This window comes from Cryptotermes secundus, unplaced genomic scaffold (assembly GCF_002891405.2).
Source record: "Cryptotermes secundus unplaced genomic scaffold, Csec_1.0 scaffold1004, whole genome shotgun sequence".
Classification (NCBI taxonomy): domain Eukaryota; kingdom Metazoa; phylum Arthropoda; class Insecta; order Blattodea; family Kalotermitidae; genus Cryptotermes; species Cryptotermes secundus.
In genome coordinates, this window is record NW_019735577.1 from 14,923 (window position 1) to 36,794 (window position 21,872).

Sequence of the window (21,872 nt, forward strand, 5' to 3'; positions counted from 1 at the left end):
ATACATCAAAATACTGCTAGGTGTCTCGTCACACATCCTTCTTGAATCTGTGTGGCGAGCGGCGTCGACTTGAGTGGTTGGGTTTATTGTTGGTGAACGTATTTCCATTGTTGTGTTTCCGTGAGTTTGCGGTTTTGCGATAGCTGACCTGAGAGAGCAGCATGTCTGTATAAAGTTTTGTTTCAAACTTGGGAAAACCGCTGCAGAAACGCACCAAATGTTGAAGCAAGCTTTTGGTGACAACAGTTTAGGCCAGACACAAACTTACTACTGGTATAAGCGTTTTAAAAATGGCTGAACATTGACTGATGATGACAATCATTCAGGATGGCCGTCAATGGGCAAAACACCAGAAAATGTCGTGAAAGTTAGGGATCTGATTCTGCAAGATCGTAGACTGACCATCCAAGACCTCTGTAACACCTTGGGACTAAGTTATGATACATGTCAACGAATTTTGTCAGAGGAACTGAACATGAGGAGGATTGCGGCAAAGTTTGTGCCACGACTGCTGCAAAATGAACAGAAGCAGCATCGCTTGGAAGTCTGCGGGGAACTTCAACAGCTTCAAGAGGATCCAAAGTTTCTTTCGAAGGTTGTCACTGATGACGAAAGTTAGGTTTATGGCTACGACCCTGAAAGCAGGCAGCATTTGTCACAGTGGAAGAGCCCTTATTCACATCGGCCAAAAAAAAGCTCGACAAGTCAAGAGCAACATTAAGTCCATGTTGATCTGTTTTTTTGATATTGACGAGATTGTTCATAAGGAGTTCGTCCCTCCTGGTCACACAGTCAATAAAGAGTTCTGTCGTGATGTTCTAAGGCGTTTGAGGGAGGACATGAGAAAACGTCCAGAGAAGTGGTGCATGAACGACTGGGTACTCCACCATGACAACGCACGACCACATACGGCTTACCTTGTGCAGGAATTTTTGGCTAAAAACTAGATGGCAATTGTTCCCCACCCACCGTACTCGCCAGACTTAGCTCCATNAGTCAATAAAGAGTTCTGTCGTGATGTTCTAAGGCGTTTGAGGGAGGACATGAGAAAACGTCCAGAGAAGTGGTGCATGAACGACTGGGTACTCCACCATGACAACGCACGACCGCATATGGCTTACCTTGTGCAGGAATTTTTGGCTAAAAACTAGATGGCAGTTGTTCCCCACCCACTGTACTCGCCAGACTTAGCTCCATGTGACTTCTTTGTCTTCCCCAAGATGAAAATCAAGTTGAAGGGGCAAAGATTTGATACAGTTGAGGAAATTCAAGTGGAAACGCAGACGGTACTAAACACCCTAACAAAGAAAGACTTCCAGGATGCATTTGAAAAGTGGCAGAAACCTGGGATCGGTTTATGCGCTCCCAAGGGGACTACTTTGAAGGTGATGGTGCAGAATAAGATCTAGGTAAGATGTAATAATTTTTATTAGTATATTTTGGGAACTTTTGGATTGCACCACGTACAAAACACAGAACACAGGAATGAAAAGAAGACATAGCAACTACACACAAGCCATCTGTGAGAATCACATCTGCATCTACAAAACGCCAAAATAACCAAAATTAAAATATGCAAGTGTATATGGAAAGAACAAAATGTTTGTAATGGAAGACCTTAGAGAGATAATGTGTTTTTGGACTTTGTCCATCGTCCAGATTCTAAATAACTAAGAAGAAACACAATGTTTCGGAAACTGGATCTGTTTCCATCCTCAGGTGAGGGAAGACACCTACTCTGTTGGGTCCCTTAGAAAGAGCTAGCCTCAGTCACTGGATGATCTTAGAATTTGACAAATTTCAACAAAGACATAGATGGTAGCAACGCATCACAATATTTCAAACTGACAGCACAAAATATACCCACTGTAGACTGTGGTCAATGTAAGGAATGAGCAGTGCAGCCAACAATGAATGAGTATACCTGATGATTGTCAAAAGGCTGAATCATGTAGTAGGTAATTAACATATAGCATATTTGTACAGAAGTTGGAAATACAACATAACATGATGCTACAATAGAGTATTTATCAAGGAAATTTCATTTGGAGCCACATATCCTCCAGTGTTGCCAGTAGACAGAGATGAAAATTCATATCACAAGAATTAAGTGCTATGCAGTTATTTACAGATGTATTTCAAAATGGCTTAACATTGTTTATGCAATTGCAGTAACCTACAGGTTTATGTTGGTCATGGTTTCACTGCTGACTGCAGCTACTGCTTTCATGTTGCAGTTGATGCATGACTTGGGTGTGATTCGCCAGGCAAGTCCTGGGGCATTCCACCTACTACCACTCGGTGAACGTTCCTTGCAGAAATTGATCAGAATTGTCGATGATGAGATGTGTAAGATAAATGCACAGAAGCTGCTGCTGCCTCTTCTGACATCTGGAGAGCTGTGGAAATCTACAGGTATGACCAGGAGGTTAACATATGTTGGCTCAGTTCACCAATCTGACGAAATTATGCTCACCAGGCACTTCTCTGCAAGAGAAACCATATCTGTTCACACCTCTGTAATTGCTCTTCAACAGCCTACACACTATGACTTAACATATAAAAATATTTTTCCATATATTATATGTAACAAATATTATTTACTGTTCTGAGTGTCTGTGGAGATGTCAAAAGGAGAGCAAATGTTCATTAGCGAATGAAGTTGAAGGTTCCTTCAATTCCCAGCTTCAGTACTCTCATATAGAGCTAGTACTGTGAGTGTGAATATATCAGTTTTGAGATTTTGATGAATATACATATTGTCACATATCCAGGTAATGCGACAAAATTTTTGGGTTCCGGATTAGATGAAGATGTTTATTGGACAACTACTTGTTTACACTTACAATTACAATCATTCTCAGATAACACCCTTTCATGTGAAGCTACCTGATTAGTCCATTGTCTCTCATGTTTCCTCTTCAACGGTTATACTCTTGCACCGCTATTCTCAGTGGAGTGTCTTTGCTCTTGGGTTTCTCTTATCTGTTGTCAGATCTGAACTGCTTTGTCCTGTGTTCTGTTTGGTGTCTTATATTCTACACTTGCACAGGATAGAAGACACGTCACACCCTGCAGTTTCATGGTTTCTGCTACAACAATTGCTAGCACCTCCACTGTTAGAGTTTCATTTCCGGGGCAACGTGTCTCTGTTGGGCAGTTTCTTAGGTAGTTGTCTTTCCATGTATTCGTTGCCACTGAAGTATGCGTTCCCACTGCAGCCATTGCACAGTGATGGGCAACATATAATTCAGCTTTTAGGTGGCACACCACAATATTGTGAGCCCACCTGATTACACAAAGTGGTTTTTAGAATAATGTGTGTGTGTATGTATGTACATATGGATGTGTGCCTTGCTAGTGTCTGAATGCTTTGAGGATTTTTTAATATTTGGTATATAAGAATTTATGTGTTACAGGTTGGTGCCCAGTAAACATTAACATTCTAGCTCAAAAAGTATGCCACCAGGAAACAAAGTGGTAGTATTCTTCAAATGGTTCTTATGATTTTGATTAAATTTCAGCAATTTATGGAGACTGTCATCCTAAACAAAATTGCAGTGATAGTATAATCAGAAGAGAAATTGTGGCCCAATTTGAAATGTTGATTTTGTTGAATCTGGCTTTACTGGTCACATGGATTTCATTGTTATTCAGTGTTCAGTGACCAGCAATGATCTGCCAAGCAAAAACTGATTTTGTTTCCATGATAATGTAGTCAAGGTCAATTGTATGTGAGAAGGTATGTGCAGTGTACACCATTCCCCCTCCCCCTCAAGTTTCATGGATGAGCAGATGAATGGGTTTGTTAATCCCTGGGTATGACTGCAACATGTTGACTTTGGAACTTGTTCAGTGATGTTGGTAATTACTGAGTGACTTAATGAGGCAGCATGAAGGATTGTTTTGTTGCAGGCCGCTGGGAAGATATAGGAGAAGAGCTGTTCACACTGAAGGACCGCCATGACAGGGAGCTTGTGCTTAGTCCAGTAGGTAAACAGATCGAGGTCGATTATTTTTTTTTTTTACTTTAACTGAATTTGTTTGTTATTGTAAGTTTTGTTTCCAGTATTGAAGCAGCGGTAAAGGAAGAAAGAATATTTTAAAAATGGTAGAAGACCAAAAGGGGGGTAGTTGGCTGAGGCACTATGCTACAAGCCAGAAGGTCGCGGGTTCAAGTCCCGATGAGGTCATTGGATTTTTTCAATTGACCTAATCCTTCCAGCCGCGCTATGGCCCTGGGGTCAATTCAGCCTCAAACAGAATTGAGTACTAGGAATATTCTTGGGGATAAAGGGCGGTTGGCACATAGGGCTGACAACCTTGCTGCCATCTATGAGCCAATTGTCTAGAACATGTAGGAACCTCAACATTTCACAACCCTGTTGGCCTCCACGGCCTGTTAGAGGGATACCCTTATTTTTTTTTTTAAGATGACCAAAAGTTCAAGTTGTTAAACAGAATGTTTAAATGTTAAACAGCTTGGTTGTTAGTCATCACCTCTACCATTGCCATCTCTATGAATTAGGCTGTTTAGTGTCTTCCTTTTACAAACATATTTCTTAAGAGATATCGGGTTTTCGGGCTTTATCCATCATCCTGGTTTTAAGATAACTAAGAAAAACACGGACGTTTTGGAAACTGGATCTGTTTCCGTCCGCAGGTGAGGGAAAGCACGTATTCTGTTGGGTCCCTTAGAAAGAGCTAACCTCAATCACTGGACAACCGATGTCACAAAACGCAAAGGTTATAAACACCTGAGACCAGGCCAAGTCCATATTTCTTAAGATTACACTTTCCAAGTTTTTAAAATAAGTATGATAATATTAAAAACTTTTCCATCATATCCATGAATGTCTCTGGTTTCTTTTTTGTTATGATATTTAAAGAGTATTCTTATGGTGTAGGAATTTTCCATCCTCCTTCTTTGTTCCAACAGTCTGATTCAGCCGTGATCTTGTATTAATGTCAACATCTTTCATATATCTGCACTGTATTTGCAATTTTTCAGTCACTGCTGTCAGAAAATGTATTTCTGTTGTTTCCCTTCTCTGTCAAAATCCATCAATATCAGTCATTGCCATTACACTAGAATTCAACACTTTTTCCTCCTGCAGTTTCCTGCATAAAGCACTGGATGGGATAGGACTGTTTTGATGCAAATTTTATGGCTTGTACGGCCCCTATATATGTGTGCGCACGCGTGTATGATATATGTAGAGGCATTAGTAAACTGCTCTGAAGGTATGTTTCACAAAATAAAAGAAATCTTTGAATTAAGTTTGACATTATTTTCAGAATAACCTACTGACATTTTAGGAAAGAATCTCATATCTTTAATCATTAATCTTCCTCATAAACCCAAAAAAGTGAGACATTTATTAACCAGTCTTTCAAATCTCCAAGAACAGCCAATCGGAACACTTCTCTGTGTATGTTAACCAATCAGAATATTCCTCTGTAAAATCAAAATGTAATGAATCACAATGTAACTGATCCTTTTCAGCGTAAGCCAGCACACAAACAAACCTGTTTTGTAAAAGTATTTTTAACATATGACTGATTAGGGACTCACACCTCTTACAAAATATGCCTGGAGACTTCTAAAAGCACTCAACTAGGCTTCCACCCCCCCCCCCTCAAGCACTGAATGTCAGCTTGATTACAGCCAACATTATATCTTAATTAATAAGAATTAATTATGAATGCAACTATTTGTCCAGATTTTATTTACATTTTTATGTGCAGGTAACAAAATTTCCTAAAAGTCACAAAATATAACCTGTGGGCAGTGAAGCCTGTAATCTGTTCGTCTTTGTATACATACTGTCCTTATGTTGCAGACACATGAAGAAGCAGTAACAGAGCTAATGGCATCAATACCACAGCTGTCCTACCGACAGCTTCCCCTACTCTTGTATCAAGTTACCAGCAAGTTTCGAGATGAGATGCGACCACGATTTGGGCTCCTTCGTGGAAGGGAGTTCATAATGAAGGACCTGTATACATTTGATACTTCTGCAGAAGCAGCCAGTGAGACCTACAAGGCAGTAAGCAAAGCTTATGACAACATATTCAGGAGAATAGGCATTCAGTATTTCAAAGGTGAGGTGAATTATTGAAGTTGGCCGCTTGAGCTTTAGTATCCTTGGACCACTATCCATGAGTGTTAACAGATTGCCAGCAGAAATACAGTTTCATACTCCTATGGCCTGCTTAATGGATGGCAGGAGCACAGGAAACTGATTTTTCCACCATTTAAAATTTGAAACTAACTTTGCCGACAAACTGCAATTGCTCAGTCAGTATAGTTCGCTGGCAGACGAAAACCACGGAGTTGTTGTTGTTGTTTCCCCCCCCAACATAAACTTCAGTATGCTAAGAGCATACTTTATGAGCTGTCATGACTCTCATCACATCAGTTCATACTGATAATGGAATGACAGAGGCAGAGTCTGTGAAACATTGGATACTAATTCCATATTCACATGGGTGTTCACTCAGGAAGACTTTATTGCACACAGTCACCAAGAAAGCATAAAATTATATGTAGAGTTAAGTAACTGATGGAGGTGTATAGTGCCGACATGTTATGAGTCGTCATGAGGCATTTTGGTGGGTAGGACAGGAAGTTCCTGTCCATAAAGGGCAATGTTCACAAGGTACCACTCTCTAGTTATTATGCCCAGTTTGAAACAGATTTAATGCACACATCCTGTTCTAAATCTGACATTTGTTTAAATATAGAAATAAGACAGTATTACAAATAACATTATTCCATGTCACACCTCTTCTGAATAATACATTTCTTAAGCTACTAATGAATAATTCAGCAAGCTGTATTCTACCACAGTTAGCAGAGAAAATCTCTACCAAAGTGAAAGTGGGAGCATCGTTTGCTAAATATTAGACACAACAAACAGCCGATTCTGTTGCATGTTCTACAGTCTGTGGTTGGACAGGGTGCCAAAACATGAGCAGTTTATCTGGTCTTTCCTAACTCATTCAGTTCCCCTTAGATCTAATAGGCAAGGAACTCAAATTCTGCATATATAAGGGCTATTTGGAAAGTAACCCCCAGTGAGCTGTTAACAAAACAAGCAGTGAGGGAAAAACATTTATTATATACAAAAAATATGTACATACTTAAGCTACTTCTTAGCATAGTCACTGCTGAAACTCAGGCACTTGTCATATTGGGGAATAAGTTTTTATATGCCTCTTTCAAAGATATCTGCTGCCAGTGGGCTTAGCCAAGTTTTGATATTTTCCATCAACTCCTCATTACTGCTGAAGCGTTGTGATCCAAACCAATTCTTCAGGTAGGTAAACAGGTGGTAGTCACTTGGAGCAAGATTAGGGCTGTAAGGAGGGTGGTGAGCCAACTCCTAGTTGAAATGGTCCAACAGTGCTCGCATGAGCAGTGGTATGTGGACGCACATTGCCATGAAGGAGCACCATACCAGATGACAGCATTCCATGCCATTTTTTTCTGAATGGCCGTACGCAGTTTTTTTAGTGTTTCGCAATACACTTACGACATTATTGTGATCCCTTGTTGCATGAATTTCACCATCAGCACTCATTTCCTATCCCAGAAATCAGCTGGCATCAAATTTCTATGATGTGATTAGGAAATTCTTGGCCATCTTTATGGTGTCGCTTAAAAGAGCCAAGGCTACGGCTGTTCTCTGTGTTTTATGTGTACCTATGAGCATTATAGAGCCCATCTTGTGCAAAACTTGTGATAGCCTAGCCAAACTGTGATAATCTTGTAGAGAACAGTGCATGTTTTTGGAAATTCGCACGAAAGTTCTGAAATTGTGAGGCACCATCTTTCACAAATTTTTTGGTCAGCAGTTTGAACAAGATCATCAGTTGCTGCTGCTGCTTTTTTTCCTTCATTTTTTGCTTCCTGTTGTGTTGTTATATACAATTCTTTATTGCAGTCCGTCATAACACAACAACATAATGGTCCAGGTTAAAATTACCTTAGCTACATGTTTCAGCTTTTAAAGTCATCATCAGGCTAACACATGATTACTATATTGTAACATGTTTCATTACTGAATACGCCGTTCAGATTGTTAATTGGTTTATTTAACAACCTACAAGTATCAGCTACAATTAATTATAACACTGTTGCGGGGTTTCACAATTTATAACCCTATACGCAATAATCTGTTTACACTCTTTTCAAGAGTCTTCACGTATTAATAACGCGGGAGCTATACAAGTCTCTCTGAATTACACACTCCAAATATAACTGTACTACAGCACACACAATAAATCTTCCACTCGCTGACTTCTTAGTTATCGCACACTCACATAAAATCTTGTAACCACGCGTTCGGGTCTTCTTACCACGACTGCTGCTATATTTCAACTTAAGTCGTAGGCTGCTGCCTTGAGAACTGTTGATCACACACTAACTCTCGCTTGCTGCTCAGCCGGCTTTTATTCCGTTCACTGTTGCCTGTTGCCCGTGTCAACAGCGGTGTTGAGTTGCGGTGCTGCGTCACAGCGGGAAGCTGTGCCAGGTCACAGTGCGGAGGGGGCTACGTGACAGAGCGCTGACTCACCCGCCACGTCACTGCTGGGGAGAGGGGTTGTCCTCCATTGCGCAACATGTCACAATATTCACACACTTTTGAACTGCAGTTGCGATAGTAAAGCTGGATACTTCATAACTGTTACATTATAAAATTCACAGCTGACAGGATTATCAATCGCAGGACATATCATAACTCACTCTGTAGAGACAAGAACAAACACTAGGTGACCAGTTATGTGATGGTTTACAAGGCAGTGAGTCATATGACACTACTTCGCATATGCAAGCTCTCCCCTGCTCCAACATTGTTGCCTAAAATAAACGGAGGTTACTTTCCAAATAGACCTCTTATAAAGAACAGAAATGTACTGTGTAGGTAATATCAGGACATGTTTAATATAACCACAATTTAACAAAATCTCTCACACTAGAAGATCATGCCAATAAAGAACACAAACACAGCAGGAAAATAAAATTTCTACCTTCATAGGTGATGCAGTGTTGAAATTGAATGAGCCAGTTTAAGCAAAAATCATCTAAGACTGCTGTTCTGCTAAGGATGGCACTTTAGATACTCTGAACAGGCACTTAGAAGAATTATGAACACTCATAACCAAAGAAATGCCACACACAGGCACTTGTTTCCTCTTGCATAAAACAATTACAGAAATAGTTTTGAATTTACACAGATGCAATACTCATGCATGTAGTGTGAAGTGTGGCAAACTAGTTTTCAAGCAAAATCTCATTTAATTAGATTAACAGTTGTGAGTACTAACATCACATACTTACAAATATGTACAGTACACAAGACAAATACCTCATTGCACAGTATAAAAGCACATCTGTTACCCAGTACTAAGCTGCAGCATACAGTGAGGGTCCCTTACCTCGATGGCTCAACAGGCAACATTGAAACATAATTCTGACCTTTACATAACACAGTTAGCAAGACAGAAACTGAATTTAATGTGTATCTTGAATGGATGCTGAAACCAGCGTGGGGTCAAGCCTAAGTAGCCAAACACAACACAAGGAAGGGATCAGGCTGGCAGATAGGAAACACATGATCACGGCACAAGTAGGCATATGGAAGGAAAGGAAGGTGACTTGAGGAACATCATAGAGAATGGATGACTAAGACAGGACCAACCAAGCACAGAGAAATAAATACATGAGCTGATAGCAGCAGTGAGCAACTTGGAAGCTTTTAACTCATCTTGTATATTTTATTTGCTGGAATTGTAAGTGATGCCCTTCCTCTCTTGCTGTTCTACACAGTGTCAGCTGTCACTGGTGTCATGGGAGGGTCTGTCTCCCATGAGTACCACTTCCCAGCCGCTGTCGGGGAGGCAAAGTTGCTTATTTGTGAATCGTGTGGTTATGGAACCAGCTTGGAGAGCTGTGTCCCGTCTGAGTGTCCAGAGTGTGGCCACGGCTTTCTGAAGTGCTGCCCTGGGATTGAGGTAATCTTTGTGGACCAGTTTAACAACTGATTTGGTTGCACTTGCTTTAGAATTAATGTGTTAAGAGGCTGTGATGTGTTTAGGTTGGCCACACTTTCCTTCTTGGAACAAAGTACTCAGTGCCCCTGAAGGCAAGATTCACAACAGTGGAAGGAAAGTCAGACTTCCTACAGATGGGAAGCTATGGCCTAGGCATGACACGCATTCTGGCTGCTGGTGTTGAGGTTCTCTCCCTGCCAGATGAAATGAGATGGCCCATTGCTCTTGCTCCATTCACTGTGTGCATCGTTCCACCGAAGGTCAGGTAACTCTTTGGCAACATCACCCACAGGAAAGACTGCCATGGGACCCAGTGCATTGCAATTCAATTTTTTGTATGGGTTAATTTATGTCAATTTGTTCTGACAGGAAGAACCATTGCAGAAGTGGTTTTCCCATCTCATTCTTGGAATTCCTTTCTTCCCCCTCCACCCAGTTTGCTGTTTAGTTTTCATTGTTACTGGGGGTATTTTTGTGATGACACACTGTCCCTGAAACTTCCTTAGAAGGATGCAAGCCAGGATAGTGTTCCAGAACCTTATTTTCCTGCCATTGGTATAAATTGAACTTCTGAGATGGTGAGACTGAGGTGTATATTGTAGACAAATACGTGAAGGAAGCAGGCCATGTCATTGCAAGACTGTCCCCCTTTATCATTGTAGCTTGAACCCTATTGAGTTGGTGTGGACTCAGCTGAAGGGCTATGTGGCTAGACATAAGAAATCCTTCAAACATTATAAGGTATGCCAGTTGGTAGGAACAGGGCTAGGAGAGGTCACTGCTGATAGGTGATGCTATACTTAATGTTGTCCAGGATAACATAAATGGACCAACTTGCTACAAAAACCAGAGAAGATGAAATTTTGAGGAGTCTGTTTGTTTTAGACTCTTGACTTACAAGGAATAAATCCACTACCTCACAGCAACTAATCGTTCCTGCAATACTTCATTATTAACACTGATTATGTATATCATATCATATATGAGGTGTATCAGAAAGTTCCCGGACTGTTACTGTTGCAACTGCCTCAGTGAAGAAAAGATGAGAGGGGAAGCCAAGGTCACCAAACAATCTATGAGCTTGCTGACATCGTTTGGATCAGTTATGGAGTTTGCCAGGAGATCTTAACAGAAAATCTGAACATGTGCCACAATGTCGCGAAGTTTGTTCCCTGACTCTTGACAAATAATTAAAAGCAGCGGCTGGTAAACTTGTGTTTTGAGCTATGAGAGAAGGCTAATGAGGACCAAGCTTTTATCTCTAGGATCGTAATGGGTGACGAAAGTTGGATTTACGGTTATGATCCAGAAACAAAGCACCAGTCGTCGCAGTGGAAGAGCCCACAGTCACCAAGAGAAAATAAGGCGCAGCAGGTCTGGAGTTCAACACAGAGCGTGCGCATTGTTTTTTTCGACATGAAAGGGATTGTTCACCATGAATTTGTTCCTCTTAGCACTACAGTGAACTCTGACTTTTACTGCGATGTTCTGAGATGCTTGAGAGAAAATATGCGACAAAAAACTGGAACTTTGGCGCAACCACAACTGGCTCCTTCATCATGACAACACACCTGCCCACGTGTCCCTGAAAACCACAGAGTATGTGACTAACAACAACACAGTTATCGTTCCCTATCCTCCCTACTTCCCAGACTTAGCCCCCTGTGAATTTGCTTTGCGCCACAAATTGAAAATAAAACTGAAGGGACAATGTTTCAAAACAGTGTCTGACATCCAGAGGGATCATAAGCAGTACTTGACAGCATTAAGGAAAATGACTCCACGGTGCTTTTGAACATGGAAAAAATTATGGGATCGCTGTATTCATTCCCATGGCGACTATTTTGAAGGAGATGACAGACAAAATTGAGTAAGTTAAGCCAGCACTTCTTTTTTGACCTAGTCTGGGAACTTTCCAATAGTATTAAATTTGGGATTTTCTGCCACTATAGTAAGAGAAGGGTGTTTTATGATAAGTGATTGTTATATGATATGGTCATATTGTCTTAGTAGTTGGCTGTACAGTGCTGGGTGAAATTTAATGATGTAAGAGAGATATGCAAAAACCACACCAGTTAACAGCAGCTTCAAGCAGAAGAATGTTGTCTCTCATTAGTGACTAGACACCTGGCAGGGACTGATAATTGGATTTATCGAACCCTTATAACTTGTAATTACAAATAATTATAATATTTTTACCCATCTACACACTCTGCAGATCACTACTGCAAACTCCAAGTCTTCTGTGTTGTCAGTAGTCTTTGATTTTTAGTGGCACGTAACAGTGCAACTCCAGACTAATCGCTGAATTTTGACTCTGTTGACCCTATGATTAAAGCTTCAGCATGGACTGGATAGGAAACATCACTTCAGTTGTTCCACTGTTGTGTGTTTATTCATTGCCATATAAACATGTTTACCAACCTGTTGCCTAGCAGTGGCTGCCTCTTTTTGTTCCATTGTTCCTACTTTCAGCTGTCACATCACATTGCTCCCTTCTTAAGGCTGTTTCTCCCAAGTAGTCTTACAGGCGTGTCACCATTTCTTGTTCTCTGGGGGACTTGCCTGTGACATCTGTGATTGCCTTGATGAACAACAACTCATGTCATGCTGGGTCTGACACTTCTTCCATTTATTGGGAACAGAATTTTGAACGTAGCCGGTCTTCCTACAGCACTGGCATTTAAGCTGTCAGTAGTCTCTTCATATAGTTGGTGGGGGGGGGGGGCTGGCACCTTTACAGTATCATTTCACTTGTTTCCTGGAGCCTGACAGTAGACTTGACTGTTAGCTTTATGACCTCCTCCTCGAGGGTCTGCCTGAGGGCCTCACTGACCCTTTTCTCACCTCCCAGAAGTAACTTCTGTTTTATGCTTCATTCTCTTATGCCATCAATAAATGCTTTGCCTGCTCCCCAATGAACATGATCCTCATTTAGTGCAGGTAAGGTACAGTGGGTCAACTGTTTGATGGCTGTGGCAAACTCATGCAGGGGTCACCAATGATTCTGGTCCTTGTTTCCAGCTGTGTGTGGTACAATGCAGCCAGATGCTGGTCCCCAAATCGGTTGTCATGTGTTATAGCCTCTTCAGGGGTTCCATGTAGAATATCATAAGCCCAGCCCTGCAGGATGGCAGTCAGGTATGTGGGTTTCTCATGGGGCATCTACTGGTTGTGTTCCACCACTTTCTTGAACTGCCATTGGAATACAGCCCACGATGTTGATCCGTCATACATAGGTGACTGCCACGTCTATACCATATCCTGTTCTCCCACCAGATCTGCTCTCAGCTCGGGCTTCGACTTCTTCTGTGTTTCGAACTTGCTTCTTGTGATTTATAATACAGTCCTAGTTGTTTCTGTGTTGACCTGTGTTCCTTGGATCCTGATGTTGAGCTCTGCATGAAGGTTCCTTTTTGTGTCTGCTATCCCCTTACAGACATCCTTGTGTCCTCCATCTCCTTGCAGAAGCTTTGGGTCCGCATATTGAGGGACGCTTGTAACACCAGCTGCCTTTCTTCAGTCTTCGCATTCATTCCTTCGTAGAGGCCCTATATCTGTTGGTTGACAGACATGAGGATGTCTACTACCCAATTTTTGTTGGTCTCTTCCACCTAAGACCAAATGCTCCACCTTTTCTGGGCTGACCTTAATTTTGGGTCTCATTTAGTCCTGGCTGGTGTTTATTGTGGCCTCGATCTTTTCTTCCTAGGCCTCAAGCCACTCAAGCATCTGGGACATCTTTTATTCCAACCTTCCACCTGGTTTTGCTGGATTCTAGCATAGAATCCATTCACAGTCCAGTCAAACCATTCCCACTTCTGAAATCAGTTGTCATGTGTTAGTGACTAGACATGTGGTTTGGATTGATAACTGGATTTATTGAATGCTTTCAACTCATAACTATAAATGACTGTAACACTTTCACTAACCTATACACTCATCTCATCACTTCTGCAAACACTAAGTCTCCTATGTCTTCATCAGTCATTGCTTGGTAGCGGTGTATAACAATACAATTTAAGACTGCCAACTGCAGACTCCAACCTCCATCCCCTGAGGGTTGGTCCTGACTCTATACAAGGGTCATACTGAAAGTCATGAGCGACAATTTTTTGTAAAGTAACATGCTTTATTATTGACAAACCAAATACACCACCTCAATCTACAGACCTTTCTCTATTTTTACACATAATTGCCACTTCTTTGTACACATTTCTCCCAGCATTCTGGGAGTTTGAAAATTCACCTTCTGTAAAACTCCATTCTAGCCATCCGAAGACACTGACGCACTCCTTCATGAATTGCCTCCCTTGTCTCAAAACGTTGTCCACGCAGCTGATCCTTCACAAATCTGAAAAGATGGTAGTCGAAGGGTGCCAGATCAGGGCTATAGGAGGGGTGTGGAAGAACTTCCCACCCCATCTTTGCAATTGCTTCCAATGTGAGGCGAGCGGCGTGGGGGCAAGCATTGTCATGCAGGATGATGATGTTTCTTCCCGGACGTTTATCATGCAATGCACAACGGAGCTTGTGCAGCATCTGGACATAACGAGCAGCATTGATGGTTTGCCCAGGTTCCAGGAATTCGGCCAGAATAAACCCCTCTGCATCCCAGAAGACTGTGCCCATCACCTTCGCAGCTGATGGCACTGTCTTTGCCTTCTTTTTTGATGGAGAATGCAAATGGTACCATTCCATACTCTGCCGTTTCGTTTCAGGCTCGAAATGGTGAAACCAGCTTTCGTCGCCTGTCACAATACAGAGCAAAAAATCATCGCCTTCATGTCGATATCTCTGCAGCAGTTCTGAGGTGATGGCTTTTCGCTGACTTTGTGGTCTTCGGTCAATAACCGCAGGACCCAGCGAGCACAAACTTTCCTATAGCCCAAGCTTTCAATCATCCCCTGTACTGCACTGTGCCCTGTTCCAAGTTTTTGGGCTATTGTGTCCAACAGTCACACGCCTGTCATCTTGAATGATCTCATCCACTCTTTCCTTGTTGTGTTCAGTTGAGGCTGTTCAAGGACGACTGCTCCGAGGCTCATCTTTGATGCTGGTGGTCCCATCTTTAATATATTTCACCCGTCTTTGAACACTGCTAGCACCCGTGCACACACTTCCATAAGCACACTGAAGTCTCTGGTGAATTTCTGCAGCAGGGATTTCCTCTTTCACAAGAAATTCGATGACAGCACGTTTGTGAAACGACATATGGGTGTCGGCCATTTTGTTAGGAGTGATACTGGTCACGTGATGCAAGCTATTGACGTCACAAGACACTCAAGGTTAACACAACAGCTGGTTCCACCTACCACCATACTCTCTTTCTTCTGCTGTTCCCAGGTTGCATGCAAAAAAAGTTGCTCATGACTTTCGGTACGACCTATGTAGTATAGAAAACATATCTTCCATGGTTCCTCTGTTGTTGCATATTTGTTTGTTTCCACAGGAATGTATTTGTTATGCTGTTGCCTATCAATGACTGCCTCTTTTTTGTTTCACTATTCCACCTTTCAGCCATCACGTCACAATATTCATTCTTGTGTTTACATCAAGATTAACTTTGCAGTTAATTGTGTAGACAGTTAAACTTGTCTTGCTATCCTGTACTGTTGCCAATACTTGCTTCTACCCCCTATCCTGCAACAGATTTGTTGGTTCATTGCTGGATATAGTCCTAGCTAGATGTATTATCTTAAAATTCATGCTTGAACATCTGCAAGTAGATCGTTCTACAAATTTCAAGTTAGTGGGTATATTGAGTTTAATTAAATCACATGCTTAAAAATGAAAAAAATACAAGTTATTTTTCACACACTAACAGTACAATGCGGATGTCAGATAACCTGCCGGGACAAATGGAAACTGGAATTATAAGTGAGTCACTCTCATCACAGTGTGAGGCAACTTCATCCTCTGCTTCTTTGTCCACTGTTCTATTTCTTCAGTGTGTACAGTTGTTACTTTGTTAGAATGAAATTCATCTTGTAGTGCTAACTGGCCAAGCTGTTGGACGCTAGACCAGAAAAATGAATTTTCTAAGAAGTAGATTGGCTTGCTATAAGCAACAGAAGACTTGTCTAAAGACTATGCAGCAAAATTGATACTCTTACCATAGAGAAGAAAATTGCTATGAGAGTTACCAAAGAGTGGGCTAACAGTGAAGTGACACATTACGGTAAAAATTGATCCCAGTAACTGTCATTGCGGCAAAAAATGATATTTGAATACAAAGAATGCATGGGTCACAAGGCAACATTACAATTGCTTGCTGAAAAAGAAACTTCCTGACATTCATATGAAGACTGGCATATGAAAAGGAAATGACTTCGAAAGTTTGATATATTGCCATAATCACTTTCTAAAATTCAGCATAACTCTGCAGTAAAGCACCATTTATTATACAAGTTCCATAAAGCATTTCTTCAATTCTTGGGTGGGGTGGGAGTGAGTAGCATACACTTCAGAACTGATGTACCCTTACAGGAAGAAGTCTAAGGCTATCAAGTCCAGGGAATGTTGTGGCAAAGAAATGTTACCAAGTCATGAGGTTATGCAGTCTGAAAGACTCCCCTGAAGAGGGTCATGCTTTAACTTGCCATGTGGCCCTTTGCACCATCACTTTGAAACCATACATTTTTCATCTTTTGCCTTGTCCTTCACAGTTCTGTACCCAAAAGTGATTGTAGCATGTGCTATCCATTGTAACAGCAAGGTTCTTTTCCTCAAAGAAATAATGTCCAGTCATGCCAAACAGTTGCCTTTTCACTGTGGATAGATTTCTTGTGGATCTGCGTGGAATAGTTAACCCTCCAGTACCTGCTATTCTGTTCATTTGTGTAACTGGACAAGTGGGCCTAATCTGACATGATAAAAACATGCAAAATCCCTTCTTCATTATGCACAAGGTCCAAGAACTGTCTACTGAAATTCATGTGAGAAGTTTTATCCTGTTCTTTTTGTTTGTGGGATCCTGCAATTGGTACAGATGAAACCTCGAGTCGTCATGGAAAATTCTTTGAAGGCACCTGCTTGATGTCTGTACACCAACTGTGTGCTACCTCAGTTGGATGTTTGGCTCTGCTGCATTACTGCTCCCATTCATTGTTCTTTGTGATGCGAATGGAATGTCCAGGGCCAATAGATTTATTCACTATATTACCATGAATACTGAAATTGTCAACCTGATTTAAAATGACATTAAGCAAAGGAATTCTTCTATGCATTACAGTGTTAGAATTTCACTGGATGTGTGTGTGTGGCTGCACAATTGAATTAGTTTCAGAAGAAGATCTCACAGCAAAAACGTGATGATTCACTGTCCAGTTCTCCATGACTGTTACACTGCATATGAAGATGAATGTGTGCATCCATGCCCACATCTTCATGGCTCACTCCCTGCCTTATGTCAGTGCTTCTGATCTAGTTTTGTATGTTTCTACTTTGCATTTGGTTTTAGTAACTTAATTTATATTCAGTCCACATAATCAAAATCTGATCCCTTAAAGACAGTTCCCTTTTCTATTTTGATTTTCAAGGTGGTCACTTTTCAAGATTTTGCCTACCAGAACTTCTTTCAGAATTACACATCCAGCGCAGGGCATAAATCTTTAAGTAAAGCCCAGTTTCATGGCTGAAATGAAATTTCTGTGGCTTTCTATTCATTGCTTGTGACATTGTTGCTTTCAGGAAGGAAGTAAGGAAAGTGCAGTGGCTCACTTAGCGGAAGAACTCTACCACAGGATNATGCATCCATGCCGACATCTTCATGGCTCACTCTGTACATACTCACTTCCTGCCTTATGTCAGTGCTTCTGATCTAGTTTTGTATGTTTCTACTTTGCATTTGGTTTTAGTAACTTAATTTATATTCAGTCCACATAATCAAAATCTGATCCCTTAAAGACAGTTCCCTTTTCTATTTTGATTTTCAAGGTGGTCACTTTTCAAGATTTTGCCTACCAGAACTTCTTTCAGAATTACACATCCAGCGCAGGGCATAAATCTTTAAGTAAAGCCCAGTTTCATGGCTGAAATGAAATTTCTGTGGCTTTCTATTCATTGCTTGTGACATTGTTGCTTTCAGGAAGGAAGTAAGGAAAGTGCAGTGGCTCACTTAGCGGAAGAACTCTACCACAGGATGAACTCTATAGATAGCTTCAGAAATGATTTGATAATTGACAATAGGTGTAATATGACTATTGGCAAGCGCCTGTTTGAGGCGCAGAGAACTGGTTATCCATTCATTGTTGTGATAGGCAGGAAGGCATTGCAGCCTGTGCCAGAGTTTGAGGTACATCACATTTTGATGGATAAGAAGGCCAGCTTCAATGAGACGGCCTTGATTGAATACTTGAAAGAACAGCTCAATAAATAAAAAGTGTAAGATGTTTTGTTGTTCTATTCCAGTCCTATCCAATTTAGAACGTGTTGCTGACAGCAGTCTGATGGACTGATACCATGCAAATGCATATGTGAATCAGTTTCTGCAGTGGTTTATTTTAATGCTTTTTGTGTTGGGTGCAGTGGTTATTTTGTGTGCAGGTAAAGGCACAAACTCTCTATGTGATTGTGAAATACTTTTTACCTCGACTGGCCAGTTGTAATATTGTTGTAAGACAGCTAACATGGTCACTCTGCTTTCCTTATGCACCAAAGAAGAGCGGCATGTAGTTATACAATTTTTGTGGGCTGAAATTGTACCAGGGGCAGAAATCCAATGCAGACTTTAAACACAATATGGAAACACAGCTTTACCACAGTGAAGTGCACATTTATGGATAATCATGTTCAAAAGTGGTTGCGTGAGTGCCACTGATGAAAAATGATCAGGATGCCTGTCCACGTCCCCACTGCAGGGGAAAACATTGAACGAGTCTGTGCCATGATTCTGCGTAATTGACAGGTGGTTGTCACTGAAGTGGCACATCTGCAAATCAGTCATGGTTGTGCTCTTCAGTCATCCAAGGCTGACTTGGGTTTTATAAAGTCTGTGCAGGATGGGTTCCAGAACAACTCACAGAAGAGCAAAGGCCTAGCCATGTCATAAATTGTCAAGGCCTTTTGAATCACTATCGTAACGGAAGTTGACGATTTTTTTAGATACATTGTTACATTCCAGAAAATAAACACCAGAGTATGGAATGGAAACAACCAATGTGGAGTGTGAAAAAGAAGTTTGGAATTCAGCCATCTGCAGGGGAAATGATATTGCCCCTTTATTTGGAATGCATAAGGGACAAATTTGGAACATTACCAAGGGAGAGGCACAACAGGACACAGTGTCCATTATAATGAGATGCTTCAGGACCACTTAAAAACAGCTGTTTGAAACAAATGCCGAGGACTATTGTCAAAAGGTGTTGCAATGTCACAAAGTTAAGCCCATCCACACTTGAAAGCCTTCACCAACTGAACTGAGGTATTCAAGCATCCTTCATACAGTCTTTATCTGGCTCCTGACTATCACTTGTTTTATCCACTCTAAGACTGAAAGCAGCCATTTTGCCAGTGACTAAGAAATGAAGGTAGTGGTACATGCATGGCACATCACTGAAACAAAACATGTTCTGTGAGGGCATAGACGCTTATGGACCACTGGACTAAGTGTCTTCAAAAGGATGGGGACTATATAGAAAAATGATGCTATTCGATAGACTCATTTTTATTGTATTATTTAATGAAAAATGAATTATGGATATTTTCTGGCTCACCCTTGTATATGAGTATGTTTTGTCTATGTCTTGTTAATGGTGTTCAGTTCCTGAAGTGTAACATATGGAAATCTTTGCATGGGTTTTATGACAACTGGAAAACAGTGTATGGATGACAGTAATCCTGTTGGCCAATATGTTCACATATTGGAAACTACAAGAGCAAGGAACATCCAGAGTAGCAGCACTTTGTTGTTATCACCTACAGACATCCTATTGAAAAAGCCTTCTCCTTTTATGTCTCCTTGCATAAGAGCTCCTCTCACATCTCTGTCCTTGTTTCTTGTTCTGTTATGTCTCTTCTCACTTGGTTTTGCCCCTGGTATCCCTCCATTTTAATGCAGCAGAAACTTCTGCTTGTAATGTACTTAAATCTTAATCTACATCAAAGTTGCCATCCCATAATCTATGTGTTTCATATGTGCAACATAAATATCTTGACAGTATAGGTCCCATTATCGCCAAGTTAAAATCCTTTGTCAGTGCCAGTAATGGGAGTGAGTGTGGACCACCATCAGAACATAGTTTCTCCTTGTCATACTGGTGCAGACTTTGACTAAAAAATGTTCAGTACACAGGAATTCTTTTTTGGAGAGTGACTGTGGTAAAGGTGTCTCTTCTTACAGTGAGTATCCTTGATGAAGACACAGTTTCAGCTGATAATCTGAGTTAAAGCCGAGATAAAATATGGTCAAAATATCATCGTCCTAGGAGTTACGTGGTATCCATTCATTCTTTAGAGATCTCAGTGGACTGAGGATATAGGAAGCATACCATGTGAACAAAGAGTCTGCATGAGGTACCACCTTTTTACTCTTCTTCACTGAAGTGACCCAACTGTTAGTGACAGTAAATATTACAAGCACAGTCAATGTTTAGACACAATATTGACAGTGGACATTCATGACCCTCTGATGTGATTGTACGAGAAAGATGCACATCTTTTGGGGTACAGTAATGTTACACCAGCAGCACATTAAAGGATTATGTTTTAGAGGAACATGATAAAACACAGCCAATTTTTATGAATTCCATACAAAGTAAACAAGGGCACCAAATGTGGATGGCATGCCATATCTTTCCACCCATAACCTAATATCAACTATTGGAACACATTTTCTTAAAATACAACATGGGAGACTTTACTAAAAGATGAGCAATTCAATTTGCAGCCATACTGAATTGTAATGAAGAACGGTTTATGTAACACCATAAATGGACTTTTTCCATATAGCCCATAGTCCAGTTCACAGGTTTTGTTCAAATTGTAAATGTGAGAGGTTCACCAAAAGTTGTTGGGTAATTCCAGCTTTCAGGCAGACTGATCCACAATAAAGCCCTTTTTTATATATGGCCATAAATTGACATTTCTCTATGTGTAATAAACGTTTTCAGCTTTTCTTAGAATATAGTATGGGAGACTTACACCAAAAGTTTCCAGATAATTCCAATTTTTGGCCATATTCATCCATAATAAGGCCTAGTTTGCATGTGGAACTTATTTTCAAACATATTTTAAGGAATATACATGTAAAATATTTTGCTATTAAGATACACAAACTGTGACAGAACTAGACATACTTATGATATGAGCTTATACTTGGGAAAGGACAGGGAAAATGGTAGAACAGGTAATGATTTCACTCATGCTATAGCAAAAGGAGTGTGTGTTGATTAGCTACATTGTCATCCTCTAATAGAAAAATGGACCCTAAAAATTCTTTGGTTCAAAATTGTTGGAAGCTGGTACAAGGGAGCCTCATCTTCAGTCCACCCAAAGAGGGTGACCTATTGCACAAGCCATGCCAGTGTCCTAACTTGAAGTTTGACACATAAATAAATGTTCTGCCAAAGACTGTGCTACCAATATATATGATCTTTAAATGTAAAATCTGCCTGTGTATTTGTGTTAACACAGACATAAAGTCTGAAATCAGATCAGACACAAGAATATATCCACAGATGTAAAGGCTGTGCTTTTGGTTGCACATAATATTGTGACACGCAGGCTGAGAGAGAAGAGACGGCCGTTACTAGGCAACGGCTCGGTAAACACGATCTCGTGGCAGCAGATACACATGTAAGAGTGGAAGAACT

General features: G+C 40.8%; 1 protein-coding gene across 4 annotated transcripts in view; it reads left to right on the top strand.

Moving 5' to 3' along the window:
• LOC111869662 (probable proline--tRNA ligase, mitochondrial) overlaps nt 1–21,669 on the top strand; it is a 35,040-nt gene extending 13,371 nt beyond the window's left edge. Inside the window, exons 3-9 of one of the 4 annotated variants that reach the window (XR_004513577.1) lie at nt 2,238–2,415; nt 3,916–3,989; nt 5,844–6,105; nt 9,836–10,020; nt 10,104–10,319; nt 18,472–18,556; nt 18,591–21,669. Coding sequence is in view for 3 of the 4 variants with exons in the window: in XM_023861336.2 (XP_023717104.1) it covers nt 2,238–2,415; nt 3,916–3,989; nt 5,844–6,105; nt 9,836–10,020; nt 10,104–10,319; nt 18,149–18,439 (1,206 nt within the window). In the remaining variant the exon portion in view is untranslated. The other 3 variants (XM_023861336.2, XM_023861334.2, XM_023861335.2) reach the window with 3 other exon arrangements.
• The last annotated feature ends 203 nt before the right edge of the window (nt 21,670–21,872 follow it).